Here is a 20,812-nt window from a genome sequence, read left to right on the forward strand (position 1 = left end):
TTATGGTTGCATAGCTGTGAATATAATAAAAAACCACTGAATTGTACACTTTAAGAGGGTGAATTTTATGGTATGTGAATTATATTTCAACTTTTAAAAAAAGTTACCACACCCCCAAAATGCCATTTATGTGGAGGTAAGGGCACATTTGCAAAATTAAGCCCTAGAGAGCCAAGGGATATAATTTACTTAATATTGATATATGCACATTTAAAATATCCCACAGAAACAAGTCAGAAGTGACACTGAGACAAGTTTAACTTTCTAAAAACTTAATCCAATTACCTAGGTACATGAGAGAGGTCAGTGGATACCGCAAGCCAAGTGCATCTTCTGTAAAGGAATCAACAAAGTCCTCCAGCATATGAAGCCCAAAGTCTTTGCCTCTATATTTCTTTCTTACAAACATTGTATCAAGAACTGGCAGTTGGTAGCTTTGGGTAAGAAACGAGGCACATATGCTTCCTGCAGTCATAAAACAGAAATCCAACAATTTTTCACATTTAAAAGGCCACATATGTATATACATTTAGAGAACATGAGTTAAATCTAAAATTGGTTAGTTTTTCTTACATCAAGAAGAATGTTAAAGACACGCATAAGTTTTATAATATAAAATGCTTTCCAGCTATTACATATCATAATGTATACGAGATGATGAGAAGAGCTATTTATTTTACATTTGCCAACAGTATCTCATACAAGAAAAACAACTATTACCATTTGATGAACTATATACTAGAATACATATCACTGTCCATAGACTTGCACAGCTTTAAAACTCATCAACTATTAAATTTTCAAATTTAAAGAGTATTTGGTGATTGTATATAGTTTATATTATAATACACGAAGTATCTAATTCCAACCTGAGTACATGAATATTCATCTTTTCCCTTTACTTTTTGCCTAGTGATTACAGTCTCATTTGTATCTTTTTAATGATGGCAAAGAAGTGAATTAGTTCTGCAAATTTTTAAGGACTATGGATTAGGACTAAATGGAAACATCTGTTTTAGAAATAGCTAAGTCAGCAATCTTTCTGCTGTGAATATACGTTTTAAAATATCTTGTACGTTTAAGGTTTAACAGTAGAAATGTTTGTAGTAGTAATTAAATATGCCTCTCCTTGTTACATTACAGAGCTATACTGATTTGTCTTTTAAGAACCCTGATTTGGGTTTTGACCCTCCAAACAGATGTGTAAGCTCCTGTAATGTATCTTAAGATAGTTTATAAGTTGAGGGCATCATGGTGGGGTGGCCCACTTTCTATTAATTTTAGTTTTAATTCATAGTTAGCTATCAGTCAACATTCTACTTTTTTGTGCCTCAAGTAAAACAATCTATTATTCTCAGTTACATTATTCACATGATTTTGGATAATTATAATAACGTAGTTCAAGAAAGAAACAAAATTTCAGAAACAAACACCTCACAAATTAACTTTTACCAATCATATCATTTGATGAGTTGGTCAATATAACAAGGCTTTTTTTAGTTCAACCAAATAATGAATTACTTATGATTAAATTGGAGAACTTCAATAACTTCTTGCAATAGACTCTAAGACTATCAACTAATTTAAATTCAGAATAGTTAACGCACATTGCTACGTACTTAGATCTTAACTGCTGACATTCAGTTCGGATACTGCTAAGGGTCAAAATGTCTTACATAGTGATTTAGGTAACAATATTGTATTATGTACTTTAAATTTACTAAAAAGGTAGATCTTAAGCGTTAGCACCTCAAGAAAAAAAAAAAGAAAGAAAATGGTAACCATATGAGGCAATAAATGTATTAATTATCTTGATTTTGGTGAATATTTCACAACGTACATCAGATCATCAAGTTGTACACATTAAACATATACAACTTCAAATTATCAATTATATTCAATAAAGCCAAAATAAATAAATTTTTAAAGAATCTAACAGGTAGTCTCACCAACAAGCTACTGTGACCATTATCAGTTTTTAATGCCTTAAAATCAGGGTTTTCTCATAGTAACTGCTAGAAGTGATAATGAAATCAAAGGAGACATTATAAGTAGCAGTAATTCAAAGGACAAAGCAAAAATGAGAAGAGAAAGCACTACCTAGTTCTCAATACCATCTGAGGATCTGTTGCTATTTACTATTGTGCGTGCCCCAGAATACCAACTATATGAAATAAATTTCCCACAAATTAATTTTTTTTTCTGTTTTCACACAAACATTCCTTTAAGTAGAGAAAAAGTAAAGTCCAGCATCTAACAGTGTTCAAATGGTCAATTTATGGAACTAATAGTGTTCACAAAGTTTAAAGTTCTACCATTTACTCACCATGTACATATTCATTTCAAACAATCATGCTAATTCTCTTTGCCTACACCTTCAATACTTATTTTTATATTTGTATCAGGTTCTACCCTGATACAAAAGCAATCAAATAAAGGGCAGAAAACCTCTGCCCTGTTACCAGAGGTTCTTCAGACACATCAACAGTTGCAGATAATAGCACAATTACTTAGTAAAGTAAAAACCACAACCTCCTAACTTAGATGAAGTTTTCATTAAAATAAATCTACTAATTGAAATAAAATTAAATTTAGCATTGCACATGGCAGCTTGGATATTTATATTCCTCAGAGTACCATCTTTGGCCACCTTCTTTTTCTACATGTTCTCTCTGGGTAATCTCACCTACTCTAAAGCCTTCTACCATTTATCCAAATGCTCATGACCACTAATCTTTTATTTCTGTAATACATGAGACTTACTACAAGATGAATGGAAGAGCTCATATAAATGTAAATACAACAAAAAACACATGATCATCTCCAAAGACAAAGAAAAAGCAAAATTCAGTATATTCATGATAAAAATACTCAACATCCTCAACCTGATAAGGGATCTATGAAAAACCCACAGCTAACAAACATCACACTTAATGGTGAAACACTGGATGTTTCTCCCTAAGATCAGGAACAAGATAAAAATGTTTATCCTCACCACTTCTACTCAACATGGTAAGGAGGTTCTAGCCAGGGCAATTAGGCAAGAAAGGGAAATTATAAGCACCCAGATTGGAAAGAAAGAAGTAAAACCACATTCACAGATGACATGATCTTGTATATAGACCTTAAGATTTTCATCTTAAGAAATCCACTAAAAAAATATTATTATTTTTTTAGTATTTATTTATTTGGCTGCACCGGGTCTTAGTTGTGGCACGTGGGATCTTTGTTGCCACGTGCAGGATCTTTTAGTTGAGGCATACAGGATCTAGTTCCCTGACCAGAGATCAAACCTGGGCCCCCTGCACTGGGAGCACGAAGTCTTAACCACTGGACCACCAGCAAAGTCCCAGAAATCCACTAAAAAATTATCAAAACTGATTTTTTTAAAAGTTCGGCAAGCTTACAGGATATAATAACAATATACAAAAATCAACTGGGGACCTCCCTGGCAGTCCAGTGGTTAAGACCCCAGGCTTCCACTGCAGGGGGCACAGGTTAGATCCCTGGTCAGGGAACTAGGAACCCACATGCCACGCAGGACAGCCAAAAAAGAAAAATCAATTGTATTTCTATAGACCAGCAATGAACAATCTGAAAATGAAATTAAGAAAACAATTCCACTTACAATAGCATCAACAAATAATAAAATTCTTAGGAATAAATTTAACAAAAGTACAAAACTTGTATACTGAAAACTACAAACATTTAAAAGAAATTAAAGAACACTTAAATAGGGCTTCCCTGGTGGCATAGTGGTTAAGAATCCGCCTGCCAATTCAAGCGACACGGGTTCGAGCCCTGGTCCAGGAAGATCCCACATGCCGCAGAGCAACTAAGCCCGTGCGCCACAACTAATGAAGCCTGCGCTCTAGAGCCCGTGCGCCACAACTACTGAAGCCCATGCACCTAGAGCCCATGCTCCGACAACAAGAGAAGCCACCACAACAAGAAGCCCACGCACCGCAACAAAGAGTAGCCCCCGCTCGCCGCAACTAGAGAAACCCCAGGCACATCAACAAAGACCCAACGCAGCCAAAAACAAATAAAATTTAAAAAAAAAAAGAACACTTAAATAAATGGAAAGACATCCCATGTTCATGGTTCAGAAGACCACACTGTTAAGATGTCAATACTCCCCAAACGGACCTACAGGTTCAAAATCCCAGCTGGATTTTTTGCAGAAATTGACAAAGAAATCCTAAAAATCATATGGAAACACACAAAAAAACAAACAGCCAGAACAATCTTAACAAAGAAGAACAAAGTTGGAAGACTCACACTTCCCATTTTAAAACTTACAAAGCTACATACAGTAATCAAGCCAGTGTGATATTGGCACAAGAATAAACAGAGACCAACAGAACAGAGGTTCCAGAAACAAAACCTCTTATTTATGGTCAACTGATTTTCAACAGGAGTCCCAAGGCATTTCTATGGGAACAGAATAGTCTTTTTAAATGAACGGTGCTGGGACAACTGGATATCCCTATATGCAAAAAAATGATGTTGGACCCCTCCCCCTTTCCTCAGACCATATACAAAAATTAACTGCAAATGGATCATAAACATAACTTTAAGTGCTAAAACTATAAAATCTTAGAAGAAAACATAGCAGTAAATCTGCATCACCTTGGGGTAGGAAAAGCCTTCTTAGATACAACACCAAAAGCGCTACACCACCAAAAGCAAAAGTGACACATAAAAAGAAGATAATTGGATTTTATCAAAACTAGTGCTTCAAAGGATACCATTAAGAAAGTAAAAAGACAACCCAAAAAATGAGAGAAAATACTTTCAAATTATATATCTGATGAGGGACTTGTATCTAGAATGTATGAAAAATGCTTACAACTCAATAATAAAAACACAAATAAAACCCAATTTAAAAATGGGTTAAGGGCTTCCCTGGTGGCGCAGTGGTTGAGAATCTGCCTGCCAATGCAGGGGAGACGGGTTCGAGCCCTGGTCTGGGAAGATCCCACATGCCGCGGAGCAACTAAGCCCGTGAGCCACAATTGCTGAGCCTGCGTGTCTGGAGCCTGTGCTCCGCAACGAGAGGCCGCGATAGTGAGAGGCCCGCGCACAGCGATGAAGAGTGGCCCCCGCTTGCCACAACTAGCGAAAGCCCTCGCACAGAAACGAAGACCCAACACAGCCATAAATAAATAAATAAAAAATTTTTTTAAAAAAATGGGTTAAGGATTTAATAGACATTTCTCCAAAGACATACAAATGGCCAACAGGTATGTAAAAAATGTTCAATGTCACTAATCATCAGGGAAATGGCAAATCAAATGAGGTATCACCTCACACCTGTCAGGATTGGTATTATCAAAAAAAAACAAGAAAAACAACAAAGACAACAAGTGCTGGCAAAGATATGGAAAACTGGAACCCTTGTATACTGTTAATGGGAATGCAAAATGGTGCAGCCACTATGAAAAACAGTATAGAGGTTCCTCAAAATATTAAAAATAGAACTACCACATGATCCAGCAATCCCACTTCTGGGTATATATCCAAAATAATTGAAATCAGGATCTCAAAGAGATATTAACAATCCAGTGTTCATTGCAGCACTATTCACAATAGCCAAGATGTGGTAACAACCTAAATGTCCACTGATGGATGATGGATTAAAAAAAATATGGTATATATATGTACAACAGAATAATATTCAGCCTCAAAAAAAAAAGTAAATCCTGCAATATACAACATGGATCAACCTTGAGGACATTATGCTAAGTGAAATAAGCCAGTCACAGGACAAATACTGCATGATTCCAATTATATGAGGCATTTAAAATAGTCAAACTCACAGAAGCAGAGAGCAGAACAACGGTTGCCAAGGGCAGGGTGAGGGGGAATTGGGGAGCTGTTAATAAATGGGTTTAAAGCTTCAGTAATGCAAGTTCTAGAGACCTGCTGTATAACATTACACCTATAGTCAACAGTGTTGTAATCTACAGTTAAAAATCTGTTGAGAGTAGATCTTATGTTAAGTGTTCTTACCACAATAAAGATTACAAAACATTTTTTAAGATAAATAATCTAGACAGAAAGGAGATTAGTGGTTTCCAGGAATTTCAGGGTAAAGGAAATGAGGAGTGATAGCTAATGGGTACAGAAATTCTTGAGGTGATGAAAATGTTCTCAAATTAGACAGTAGTGATGGTTGTACAACTCTGTGAATATACTAAGAATCACTTCAGGGTGAATTTGATGATATATGAATTATAGTAGGATGGATTTCAAAATAACTATTCTGAAAGAACCCAGACTAAAAAAAATGTATATACTGCATGATTCCATTTTATAAAATTCCAGAAAAAGCAGGCTAATATATAATCATAGACAGCAGATAACTGTTTGCTTGGGGTCAAACAGGGGGAAGGAAGGATGGTTACAAATAGGCACAAAGAAACTTTTGGGGATAACAGATACGTTCATTATCTTGATTGTGGTGATAGTATCACAGCTGTATAAATAAGTAAAAATACAACAAATTGTAAACTTTAAATATGGTCAAGTTTTTGTATGTCACTTATACCACAATAAAGCTGGGGGGGGAAAAAGATTTTTTAAAAAAAGGCCAACTCGACTTAAAAATGGGCAAAGGATTTGAATAGACATCCCAAAGAAGACATATCAACAGCAAATACGCACATGAAAAGATGCTCAACCTTAGCCATTTAGGAAATGCAAATTAAAATGACAATGTCATGCCACTTCACACCTACCAGGTTGGATATAGTCAAAAACATAGATAAAAATAAGTGTTGGCTCACAATGCAACTCTTAAATGAAATGCTTATTTTTTCACTATTTTCTGTGCATCTATATACTTTTGCTGAACAAAAAGAATCATTGCTTTATATCATGTTTACTTTTTCTTAAATAGTCTATTTTCCCATGTCATTAAATATACTCTGAAAACATTTTAAAAAGTATCGGCAAGGATGTGGAGAAACTGCAGTCCTGGTACATCGCTTCTGGGAATGTAAAACGGTGCAGTTGCTTTAGAAAACAGTCTGACAGTTCCTCAAAAGGCTAAATTTAGAGTTACCATATGAACCTGGAATTCCACTCTTAGGTATATAACCACAAGAAATAAAAACCTGTACACAAATCTTCATAGCAGCATTATTCATAATGGCAAAAATCACAAAAACAACTCAAAAGTCCATCAAATGATAAAAGACAATATTAGAATATCCATACAAGGGAATACTATTTGGCCATAAAAAGGAATGAAGTGTTGATTCAAGAATGGATGAAACCTGAAAACAGTATGCTAAACAAAAGAAGTCAGATGCAAAAAACTATTCTGACTGTATGATTTCATTTACATGAAATGTCCAGAATAGGCAAATCTACAGGGACAGAAATCTATAAGCAGATTAGTGGTCACCTAGGGCCAGGTACCGAGGGCGGGGAGGGAATGGAGAGTGACTGTTAACGAGTACAGGGCAGGGTTTTTTTTGTGGTGACCGAAAATTGGTTATGGTGAAAGTTGTACAATTCTGTGAATATACTAAAAAAAATTGAATTGTATACTTTACATGTGTGAATTGTATGGTATATAAATAAACCTTAATAAAGCTGTAAAAACGTAAATTAAACAACATAATTTATACATGTGACTCCAATAAACCATTTATAATTAGATTTTTCATATACTCCCCAAACCTGCTCCTCTTCCTGTTTACTAATTTTTCAGTAAATCTCATCACCATTCTACCAGCGGCTCAGAGCAAAACATGAGATCTCATCCTTGACTCTTCCTTCATAGACCATGTACAATCCATCAGAAACACTGCAGCAATAACTTCATAATTTATCTGAATTATGATGACTTCTACCCCCTTCTTCCTTGCCCAAGCCACCATCACCTCTCACCAGGGTTTTCTGCAATAATAGACTCTTAACTAACATAGCTCCTAACCCTGTCACCTCTCTTTCTGGTTTTCTACACAACAGAGCTACCTTTTTTAAAAGGCCAATCAGATTGTGTCTCACCTGTGCTTAAAATCCTCCACCGGATTCCTATCACCCACAGAGTGAAATTCAGACTCTTTCCTTGGCCTACTGGACGTGTCAGGATATGTGCCGGTCTCTCTCCATCCCCGTATCACTCACTCCCTCTACTCTGGCCGCACTGGCCTTCTTGTTCTTTCTGAAACACCCTGAACTTTCTTCTGCCTCATGGCCTTTGCCTTTCAGTTCTTTGCCTGAATACCTCTTCTCCTGAAACTTCACATATCTCATCATTCCCTCACTTCCTTCAGAGGTGCTTCCCCGACCGCTCTATTTAAGATAGCACCGCCCAACACACACTCTCTATTCTTTTAATCTACATTTCTTCACAGACCTGAGAGCATGTCGTCTATTTGTCTATTCATTGCTATCTCCTCCTCTTAAATGTAGGTTCTGTGATGACAGTTTATTTACAAAAATTGTATTACTATCTCTCAATTTCTCCCTCTTGCTCTTTCTCCTATTCACCCTCCTCCCCTTTCCCTCTCCTTCCCTATCAATATGGCACAAAAAATAACTTTTGAATAAATGAATAAATTTCGACAGTACCATTCAGGATCTATGCATCACATTCAAGAACAGCTATTCTACCGCAACTGAATGACTCTCTCTTTTCATGGAATTACCATTTCTTCTTTGTCCAACCAGGAATGTGTCTTTCCTGACCTTCATAAAACCTTCATAAAGCCATCAATGTGTGACTCTCTCCACAGAACACAACATAAAGTGAATTCTAAACAAATAATGTGATTATCTTTACAGGAGAGATCTTGCCATACACCACTAGGCAAGTACTCTCATTACAGTCTTCATGCTTTATAAATTGGTTAACGTAACGTTAGCTGTTATAACAAACCAAATCTGGAAAGCTTAACATTAAAAAGTTTCATTTTTGTTTAAGTAACAGTCCCACATAGTTGTTGCTGGGTAGTGGACGGCTTTCTGACTCACAATCATCCAAGAACTTTTTCAGTTACCTACTGTTGCCTAACAAACCAGCCCAAAATGTACTGGCTTAAAACAAAATTTATTATTTCATTATTTGTCACAACTCTCATATGGTATCAGATGGGCCACTGGAACAGCTAAAGGTCCAAATGGCTTCACTCCCACAGCAGTAGCTAGCCGGCTGCTGACTGGAATCGCAGCTGGCCTTGCCAGCTGGGCACCTCAGTTCAATGTAGTTGCTTGAGCTTCCTCACCACATGGCAGTCTTGAGGTAGGTGTGTTTCTTACATGGTGACTAGTCTCTAAGAGTACCAAAGTGGAAACTACCAGGCTTCTTAAGGTTTAGGACAGTGTCACTTGTGCTGCAGTCTACTAGTTAAAGCAAGTCACAGGGCCAACACAGATTCAAGCAGGCTAAACAAGGACATAAATACTGGAAGCACGGTTCACTGGGGGCCCTCACAGTAACACAGGAACTCACGTTCCTTCTATCTTGTGGCTTCTCCATCTCCTAGCTCTTCAGAATCTTTTGCATTTAGCAGACAGATGAGGAAAAGGAATGCATCTTAACCACTCTGCTCTGATGTCATACATATCATTTCTCTCATTACCATGGGGAGAATTAGTCACACAGCCCCACCTACTTGTGAAAGCAACTGAAAAACATAATCCCTGACTGGACAGTTGCAGGCCAATGACAAGAATACAGAAGAGGAAGCACAAATATTTGGTAGACAGCTAGCAGCCTCAGCTAACTTTCTGCTTTCTCTTATCTCCCGGTAGATTAACATTTCCTTTTCAACTTTCAGGAAATCAACTTTGTACCTCAGCAGATAGTACCTTTTGCTGGCAGACTCCTTTCACAGTTATGTTTGCTTATCTCAGGCTATTTTCAGTAACTTATAGCCTAACACCAGTATTCACAAATACACATACTCATGTTATACAAGAGTTTTGACTGATCTCATTCACATTTTAAGATTACACTAACTTCTGTGGCCCACACAAATATCCACATCTCCCCCATGCGATCCACCTTACATTTCTAACTATGTATCTCTACTTATATGTCCCATAGGAACACTGAACTTTACATATCAAAACTGAACTCAAGTATTACCAAATCCACTCCTCGTATATTCCCAATTTTAGTTAACAGCGTCCCACCTAGGCACCCAAGTCAAAACCCTCAAGATTCATCACTGGTTCCTCCCCTCCCCTTCCCACACACACGCACTGCAGTCACCTCAATCTGTCCATCCAGACATCTCCCTCAAATCTGTTTCCTTCTTCATCCCTATTGCCTCTTTCCTAGCATTGGTCCTTGCTTCACCTGGATGACTGAAATAGCTCTTTTAATCGAAGTCCCTGACTTCAGAGCACAATTTCTTTATCCATCACCAAGTGCTACAAAAATTATCTCCCTAAAATATTTAACCATGATGCCCCTAAATAAAATTCTTTGATCACTTCGTGCCAATAAGATGAAGTTCCAATGTTTAGTATGGCATTTAAGAACCTTCACAAGGGGACCTCCATCTTCACCTCTCCCCACCCTACAATCCTTTTAGTCCCACCAGCTTGCTCAAGGTGGTGTTATAAATACACTTTGAACTTTCATGATTCTGTTCCTTCTTTCACATTTATATTCCATTCATCTGGGCTTCCCTGGTGGCGCAGTGGTTGAGAGTCCGCCTGCCAATGCAGGGGACACGGGTTGGAGCCCTGGTCTGGGAAGATCCCACATGCCGCGGAGCAACTGGGCCCGTGAGCCACAACTACTGAGCCTGCGCGTCTGGAGCCCGTGCTCCGCAGCGAGAGAGGCCGTGATAGTGAGAGGCCCGCGCACCGCGATGAAGAGTGGCCCTCGCTTGCCGCAACTAGAGAAAGCCCTCGCACAGAAACGAAGACCCAACACAGTCAAAAATAAAAATAAATAAATAAATTTTATATTCCATTCATCTGTTTACTAAGAATTTTCCTTTTCTTTCCCCTTCTCTGCCTACTGACATCCTACTTATCCTTCAAAGCCACTTTTAAATATCTCTTTCTCAGTGACACCTTCCTCCAGGCAAAATTAACTGCTCCATTCTTCCATGACTACTCCTGTTGATACCTCAAATATAGTATTTATCAAACTGAATTTTGATTACGTAACTAGTTTTCTGTCTCATCCACTAGATTTTTGGTGCTTTGAAGGCTGACCCTATGACCAGTCATCTTTGTGTCTCTACTGAGAATGGAATCAGCCCTACCTCCCCAATAAACACAAACCTTATTGGGAAGTATATGCTTTTTAAGATGGCTAAAACTTGACCTGAAAACCAAGTACCCACCTCATTTCCCAATGATACATTTCAGGCAGCCACAGAGTACAGTGGGACTCCCCCATGCCTTTGCTCACCACCTTAAGAAAAGGATTAAGCCTAGACAGTCTCAAGGCCCTAAAATATAACCTCAACCCTTCTCAAACACAAACTTCCACTATGTTTTGCCTTTAGCTATATGTATTATCAATACTTATCATTTTATATCACAGTTTTCTTATTCCTTAAATAATCTTAAAACAGAAGGGCCAGATATCTGAATTTCAGTGAACAGAAAGTGAGTGATCTGCCCAAAAGAGGAGGTAAGATCATAGCTATAGCTCTCAGTAAAAAGGTTGGAAAGTCATAAGGAAAGCTAACTAGCAAATGAAGAGAGGAAAGAGTGCTTCTACTATAAATTATTTCAAATGGAAATTACAAAAACCAAAATTATGTTTCCTGGTATTGATCATAATTCCCTTTAGAAGTGAGTCAACAAACTGATTTTAAAGTAGTCGTTGATTAGATTCTGCTTCTCCCATATGGTTCTTGCACTTTTCCAAAACATGAGTCTTCAAACTGGATCAAGGTGATTCACAGTTGAGGCCAAACAATATTTCCAAAATAGCACCTAATGATAGTGTCCTCCATTTCGTTTTTTTCTCAGTTTGTCTACACTAAAATGTGATATCTGATTTATACACATTTATATCTTTTGTATTTCTTGACATGGGACAAACCGTTAACAGAACTTCCACTGAATTAACAAGTGGTTTTGTCTTATTTTTCATACCTGTACAAGATTTTTTTCCTTAGCAGTTTTCTAGTTAGCACAGCCCTTTTAACAGGGGGACCTGACCATCATAGGCCCTGTGAGGATTTATAAACTTCATCTAGTTTTGTGTAGACACTGATTAGACTCTGGGAATAGTTCCTTCTCTGATCATGTTCACTTTTTACTTTTAATCAAAGTTTTACATGTACATTGTTAGCGTACAACAGTCCTCTAAGATTTGTTGGGAAAAAAACCGTCCTGTGACTGCTTCCCTGATCCACACATACAAACACACTTTCCATCCCCCAGAAACACACACTTTGGTCTTTCTCGGTATTTACCCCCATATCTCTAAGTAACTTACTACTTCTTGCTTTTTCCATTTTACGCATAATCAAATGGCTTCCCAGTATGGAAGATGAGAATTCAGCTTTTATATACATGCACATACCCTACTCCCAATACACCATCACCATACTTCCTATAGATGCCCTGCCCTATTACCCCAGTACAGTAATTTATAATTTTGGCTAGGTCAATTTTCAGCATTTACATTATACACACACACACACACTTTTGATAACTGAGCCATGTAGTATATCATGATTGTTTTCCTTTTCCTGCACTGCTTTTTTTTTTTTCCTGCACTGCTTTTTGATTTGCCTTAATAATGGTTTATCACTCATTATTTAGTATTTACCTCTAACTTACCCCCCAAAGTCTCCCACAACTGTAACACTTATCTTGATAAGTGCAAACACATTAGGTATTCCATATTCTTGAATCAATGACCCAGAGCTTTCTGACTTACTACAACCTAGATTAGTCAATCTCTAGAAAAGTGCTGTCCAAAAGAACTTTCTGCAATGATGGAAATGTTCTATATCTCTTCTGTTCAATGTGGTAGCCACTAGCCACACGCGGCTACTGAACACTTACATAGTGGCTAGTATGACTGAGAAACTGAATTTTAAATTTTATTTCATTTTAATTAATTTTCATTTAAATAGTCACATAAAGCTAGTAGCTACCAATCTGGACAGAGCAGCCTCAGAACTATCAAATAGCTGTGATGTGGGGATATTTCTCTCCTTAGTTTCCTGATCTGGTATCATTCTTTCCTGATTTACTTCCTTATTTTAGTAGAGCATAAATTGTTAGCTTCCTGAAAAATGATACATGAGAGGTTCAAAAAAAAAATTTTTTTTTTTAATTAACCATGTAGAAATTTCCTTCTGTTACTCTCACACTTCATTCATAATTTGGGTATAGAATTATATTGGAAATCACTTTCTCCCAGTATCTTAAAGGCATTGTTCCACTTCTAGTGTTCAGTGCAGTGCTGCTTTTGAGAAATCTAATCATTATGATTCTTGATCCTTTGTATAAGTTCCCCCTCTCACTCTGTAGAGGCTTACAAAATCTTTTCTCTATCCCAGATGTTCCGAAATTTTGCAATAATCTACCTCAGCACAGGCCTATTTTAATTCATTCATTGCGATGGATGTTCAATGGGCCTTTTTAACTTGGAAATACATATTCTATAATTCTGAGACTTTTCTTGAACTACTTCATTGGTGATTTCTTCCCCTCCAGTTTCTCTGTTCTCTCCTTCTGAAGCATCTATTATGCAGAGTGTTCCTCTAATTTTATCTTTTCTTTCCTATTTTCCATCATTTAGGGTTTGTTGTTGTTGCTATGGTTGCTCTCCTTTCTAATCAACATCAACTTTATCTCCCTTATACTGAGTTTTTAATTTCCAAGAGCTCTATGGACATTCTTTTAATATATCTTGTTCCCATTTATGAATGTACTAACTACTCTTACGTTCCACAAATATTGAGTTGTTTTGTTTGTTTTTGCATTGTCTGTCTCTTCCAAATTGCTTTTATTCTTTTTTGGTTTTGATCTCCATCTTTCATATCAGTGACTTTTCCTAACTAAGCTATTTGTTCATAGTTAAGAATGAGACATTAGAGACTTCCCTGATGGTCCAGTGGTTAAGAATCCGCCTTCCAATGCAGGTGATACGGGTTTGATCCCCAGTTGGGGAACTAAGATCCCACATACAACAGGGCGACTAAGTCCGCACACCACAACTACTGAGCCCACACACCACAACTAGAGAGCCCATGTGCTCCAACTACTGAGCCTGCGGACCACACTAGACAGCCCAAGTGCAACTACTGAGCCCGTGCACCACAACTACTGGGCCTGCACACCACAACTAGAGAGCCCACGTGCCACAACTGCTGAGCCCGTGCGCCGCCACTACTGAGCCCACAAGCTGCAACTACTGAGCCCGCAAGCCACAACTACTGAGCCCACGCACCACAAGTAGAGGGCCTGTGTGCTGCAACTAGAGAAGCCCGTGCACCGCAACAAAAGATCCCATGTGCTGCAACAAAGATCCCATGTGCTGCAACTAAGACCTGACTCAGCCAAATAAATAAATGAATATTTAAAAAAAAAAAAAAGAACGAGACATTAAAAAGTTGATCAGTGTGCAAGGTGGGGATTGCTGACAATGACTGGGACCTTTCCCAGGGGAACCATTTATACTGGTATTTTTAAGAATATTTTTTCTCTTGGCCCAGTCAAATTCCTCAAAGGGAACTTTTTTGCTCATGTAACCATTAAATAATATTGAAATAGATGGCATGTATTCACACATTTTGGTAACATCTAAAATTTCCATCTTAAGTTTCAATAATTACAAAGAATGTAATTTCTAACATCTTATAACATTAACTTTTTAACAACTATTTATCATAAAAATAACTTTAGACTTACAGAAAAGTTGCAAAAATATACAAAGAGTTCCCACATACCCTTCACCCAGATTCCCCTAATGTTAACATCTTACATAGCCAGAGTACTATTATCAAAACCAGAAAATCAACATTGATAAAATACTATTAGCTAAACTATAGGACTTATTCAAATTCTGCCAGTTTTTCTACTAATTTTTCTGTTTCAGAATCCAATCAAAGATTCCATATGGTATTTAGTTTAATGTCCCAACTCTGATCTTTGATAATTCCTCCACCTTTCCCTATCTTTCATGATCTTGATACTTTTGGAGGTTACTGATCAGTTATTTTGTAAAATAACCTTCAATTTGGCTTTGTCTAATGTTTTCTCATGATAAAATTGAGGTTATGCATTTTGGGCAAAAATACCTCAGAAATGAAGTTATGTCCTTCTCACTACATCATAAATTGGGGTCTCTGATGGTGATGTATCTCATTGCTGGTGATGTTAACCATGATCTATTAGTTAACATGGTGTCTGCCAGGATTTGCTATGTAAATTTACTATGTTTCCCTTTTCAATTAAACAATATTGATTAAAGAAAAAAACTATAATCACTACTCTTTTAAATGTATCAAATGGACCCTAAAAACTATTATCAATTTGATTTGATAACTGTCATCATCCATTGAACAAACTGTCCCTTTACTATTGAACTAACCACTCTTAACACTCAAAAAGCTTACATTCTTCCCTCCCCACCCCTGACCTTCTATTTCTATTATATTTATACTACAGACTATTACCCTAATGTAATATATTTTTATACTTGGATTATATATTGATTATCTAATCATTCTTCTCTGCAAAAACATATCTGTATATAAAAATATAAAATTTTTAAGTTTCTTGTGACCATAAGATTCTAAGTATCAATTCAAAAGAAATTCTGAGTTATCATTATAATTAATATTAGTATATGATGGATCAAAACGCAAGTATAGTATACATTTGGAAAACTATTATACATTGGGAAAACTAATTATTCAGCAAAAAATAAAGTTTTATTGAAAATACATCTCAATGAAATACATGGAGCTTACCTTTTTTTTCTTCAGTTTATGAGTCCATGAACAAATATTACTTACTACCAGAATGTGACAAGGTTCAGCATTATCCTGTTCCTATTTTTTATTTTTATAGATTAAAATGCTTAATAACCATAGAAGGGACCAGAAAATCTTATTATAGTGATTTTACTCAATTCTGCAAGTGCCCTTTAGAGTTATGTACCAGATATTACACAATGTCCTACTGTTAAAAACTATTTTTAATGATCTGACATCTACCTAACCCAAAAAACAAACAAACTATACATCCCTCATAGTAATCTCTTTATTTCAGGCAAAAAAAAAAATTTATATACTTTCTTCAATTTCATTATACTGTAATAGGATTTGACCTCATAAACAAAGTCCCCTCTTATATATCAAGGCTATTTTTATGTTCCAACTAATATCCCTATATACTGATTTGCTATTTTATTTTTAAAAATCATAAATAATAAGTGATATCATAAGGCTTTTATTCAACTACAAACGTATTTAATAAAGATTTTATCTTTTTGCTACTGGTACAGTTTTTTCCTGATATGTACATTAGGAATACTTCTATCACAAAGTGTTTCAGTATTTGTTTTGGACAATTTTTTTCAAATTATTTTATGTTTGGGTTTCCCTTGTAGAAAAAACACTTCCAGACTGAATTAGATGGTTACTGATCCAAAGGCTAGCATAAGCACGTCTAATTCCACTGTTCTCTGGCAGATGAGAGCCAGAGCTTAAAGCAGGAAAACACTGAAATAAATAGTAAGGAAGTAAGGCAATTAGTAGAGAAGTATGGAAGGTGCTAAAAGGGGTAGACAAGTAGTACTTGGAAGCTCCAACATATAAAACTGAGTTAACTACCAGAAAAAGTAAAAATAGAAGCCAGGTCCCAAAGGAGTGGAGGAGCGCCCAAAACACAGAAAACAAAGAGGAGACAATGCCTGGAATCAAGTACTGATCAGAAATACTGAGGGGGGAATGCTATGCCCTTTCTTAACTGTATGTCTTTCATCGACAGATGCTCTAAATGAGAAAGCATAAACTCTTATGTACTTCAAATGTCTATGAGCTAGTTTCAAATAGGAAACCCCGCTGCAGCCAGCGTGAGCAGCAAAAAGCCTCCAATTCCCATAGGAATTACTTGTATAAAATAAAGCATAAAGTAATTAAACCATATTCCAGCCCCAAACTTATGAAAACATTTTAAAAACAATAAAGTGATGCCTTTTATGCAATGCAGCACTAAGCTTCCATTTAACAAACATTATTATTCTGCCTCTGTATGATGATATCTTTCTGGAGTTACATAAATTATTGGTTCTACTTCAAATTTATACAAGAATAAAATAGCATATTAAGGGAGAGTTAAAGTATTTACTAAACAGCAAAACCATTTAAAACTATAGATCCCAGTTTTTTTTATTGAGAAAAAGTGACCTTCCCTTTACTGACTATATGTACTCATCATACTCATCATGACGGATGTTCTCATCATAAATGTGTACTAATTATACAATTAAGGTATTAGTCACAACTGTCCTTCAAATTAGCAGGAAATTTGGTATTATCTTTAGACTGCATCTGACCACAAGAGCTAAATTTTGCAAGTGTGAAATATAAAAAAGACAGGTACTCTCTGTGAAAGGTCTTTTGGCCAAGATACATAACAAGGCTGCCTTTGTTGTATAGTGGTTGTAAGGTGTGGGGTATATGTGTACATGGAGTAAGCACGTTTGATTTTTCTGGCTCCAGTAGCTCTAGGGAACTGAATGAACAGGAAAACAGATAAAGCAAGATGAAGCTGCACTAGTCTTTCAGGAAAAGGGTATAGTTGGGTCTTAGGATCAGAAATCCAAACTTTACAAGACTGACTATTTCAAAGCTGTTTGGATTCTCTAAATATATTAAAGTACTTTGCTTTAGCTGCTTTACTGTATCAGGCTGAATCAGCTACACTAGAAGAAAAAGGCTATGCATTTGGTCCACAGGTAGACAGGGGATTTAAAACGAGCCAGTAATAGTGATAGCAGCAGGAATCAAAGTAAAACAAGGACCTTTAAATAAAGGGAAGGAAATGAGAGGGAAAGGAGACAAATCTGAGGCTCAACATACAACTCTCTGTCCACATACGTGGAGAAAATTTCCACTCTGTCAAATGTTAAATTTTTTTTCAAAAGACTTTCCTAACAATCCTCACTTATATAGAATCAAAGTACTCCCAAGAAATACTGAGTAAAATCATCTCAATTTGTACTCTAGATACTAATTTAAAAGGGACATTGATACAGTTGGGGTCCAAAAAGTGGGTTTACATAATATAGATTTTAAATAACTTTTAAAGACTCACCTGTAGGCTTAACTGAATAAAACCCAATGGCCTCTCCTTTCTTCCACAGAATCTTAGCATAATCAGTACTGCTATGACACAGGAATGGGATCTCATTTCTCTCCATTTCCTGCTTTCTATAAATAATTCGATTCAGAACATACAGAACCACTCTCTCCCCAAGAGTTCTCACCTACAAAGAGATGAGACACCAGGCACAACAGTTAGCATCAACTCAGAGATGCAGTTTACCTTGCTCCCTGCTTCCATACCTTGTACTGACATTCAAAGCACTTCGAATACATTCAGAATGATTTGTAAACCATTTTATTATCACAAAGATGAGACCAGTCATTCATACCAAGAACAATCCATTTCTGTGGACACAAATTATGCATGAAATAATGCCTCTCAGCAAAATTCTAAAACAGGCAAAACAGGTTTCCAATATACCAACCCCCAGCATCTCCACGTTAGCAGTCAGTGCTCTCTTTCTGCTTCCAGCTGCCCAGATCCCAGGTCTCCCCCACTCTAATCGCTGCCCCCCACCATTTCTAGTGCTTCTTTTCACCCCATTCCAGCCTACACGTTAAAAAAAAGAAAGAAAGGAGGAAAAGAAAGTGAAAAAAGCTTAGCGTTACGCCCTGAATACTTTAAAAACAATGATTATCTCATTTGATGAGCAAAGTCATAATTATGCTCTTGGGAAAGGAATCTCTCTCATCTTTTCTAGGTAAAATGGTCATATAACAGTCATGTCTTTGTTGTCTAACTATAAGGACGACCTGTCTCCCCCTACGCACATACACACATACCCCTCTGCCACACCAGGTGGGCAATGACAGGGGCACCAGGGCAGGCTGATGAAAACAAAACTTGGGGCAATCACAGAATGGAAACAGAACCTCACTTCCTACAGGCAGGGCTGCACGGTCACAGGGACACCCTCACCAATTGCCTGAGATTGAACAGTGGGGTCTTCCCCATAGACATCTGTCACTGCTAAAAACAAGAGTCTATCCATGAAATCTATCCCCCCCCCACCCCAAGTCTCCTTAAAGAAAAACAAGAATGTCTTCTAATTAGGCGAGAGGAGAGAAACAGCATTAGGCATACACACACTACTCTCAAATATCTCCCCAATAAGGGATTTCCAATACCAAACATCACATGAAATGACAAAGCTCTCCAGCTTACAGGGTATCCCATGCCTTCCTTGAACAGCTCTGACCAGAATGAAATTCTTTCTGATACTGAGCTGAAATCTCTTTCCCAAAGGCTATACTTTGATATTCTGGATCACACAGTCTACAAATATTTGAAGACAGCCATGATATTCTCTTAAATTTCCTATCAAAGCTAAACAGAGGAAAAGACTAATCTAATATGATTTGGGGTACTCTTGCCATTTCAGTCTTCTCCCTTCAAATTGCTTCAGATCCCTAACATTTTTTTTTTCTCTTCATGTTGGGCATGCAGATATTACCAGGTATAAACATCGAAGATATTGAAAAGATAATGGGGCTTTTCTGTATAAACTTAAGGTTTTTATTAGCTTTTTTGCTTTCCTTGATTTTACTTCTAATTAACTAAAGCCCAATCTTTTTCATATGTGCTGCTGTTTTAGTATGGTCTCCATGGTATACAGTACAGTTAAATTTTTGAACCCATAGATACTACTTTACCTTTCTCACTAATTTATTTTCATCATGTTAGATCTTTCTCTTTGTTTCTTTATTCTGCCTTTATGGATTAGTTCTCCCATTCAGCACTGTGGCATGCAGAATTGATAAGTATGCCAACTATGTCTTCTAAGTAACTGATAAAATGGTGACTAAGACAGAATAAAGGACCCAGTTTTACAGCATGCTACTGAGGACCTCCCTTCCACTACACTGTTTGGAACACTGAATAGACCACCCAAAATGGCCCTACTGATAAGCAAGTTTACTGGTCAGTCTCTCCTAGAGACAGAGAACTTAAGCAACCACACAGAGATAATAAGCTTTTTCCCACCCAAAAAGAAAAATCAGAAGCTAAAGTTGATATGGGTAACTACAGCTTAACTAAACCACAGGTACTCATTTTTCCTCCCCCAGTTCTCAGACACTTTCACATAAAATCAAGGAAGTCCAATCTAAGTGCCAGTTTCACCGTTGACAATGGAACTCTAAGGGTTTAATATAACCTGGTATACTAAAATGGAGAAAAGCTCAATAACTTCAAAAACTATCACTGTTTATGGGAAACATATTGTGAAATGGCCTCCTAAACACTTTTAAAATTACAGGATCTTGTTACCTGCTTAAGTCCCTCTCTAGAAGGGACAGATGTTTTCACAATATCATCAATAGCCCACCACTGATCAGCAAGGTAAAGTGCCACAGCTAAAAGAAAATAAATGATTGTTAACATTTAAGTCTTAAAGTACACGATATTACTATTTGGTAAGGTTTTCAAGGATACCCTTAAATATATCCATAGTTTACAATACAATGTGGCAGCCCCATTTTACCATTTTTATTGTATTTCACTCACTAAACATTTAATTATAAGC

At 36.8% G+C, this 20,812-nt stretch overlaps 1 protein-coding gene across 8 annotated transcripts in view; it reads right to left on the minus strand.

Moving 5' to 3' along the window:
• The window catches only part of FAM169A (family with sequence similarity 169 member A), a 66,948-nt gene that overhangs the window by 24,279 nt on the left and 21,857 nt on the right, over positions 1-20,812 (minus strand). For 4 of the 8 annotated variants that reach the window (XM_057541435.1, XM_057541434.1, XM_057541436.1 and 1 more), the window contains exons 4-6: positions 20,557-20,642; positions 18,277-18,448; positions 286-465 (exon numbers count right to left, since the gene is read on the minus strand). In XM_057541435.1, coding sequence (XP_057397418.1) covers positions 286-465; positions 18,277-18,448; positions 20,557-20,642 — 438 coding nt within the window. Of the gene's footprint in view, positions 1-285; positions 466-18,276; positions 18,449-20,556; positions 20,643-20,812 lie in introns of those variants that run through there. The other 4 variants (XM_057541440.1, XM_057541438.1, XM_057541437.1 and 1 more) reach the window with 3 other exon arrangements.

The sequence above is a fragment of the Balaenoptera acutorostrata genome, chromosome 2 (genome assembly GCF_949987535.1).
Source record: "Balaenoptera acutorostrata chromosome 2, mBalAcu1.1, whole genome shotgun sequence".
Lineage (NCBI taxonomy): Eukaryota > Metazoa > Chordata > Mammalia > Artiodactyla > Balaenopteridae > Balaenoptera > Balaenoptera acutorostrata.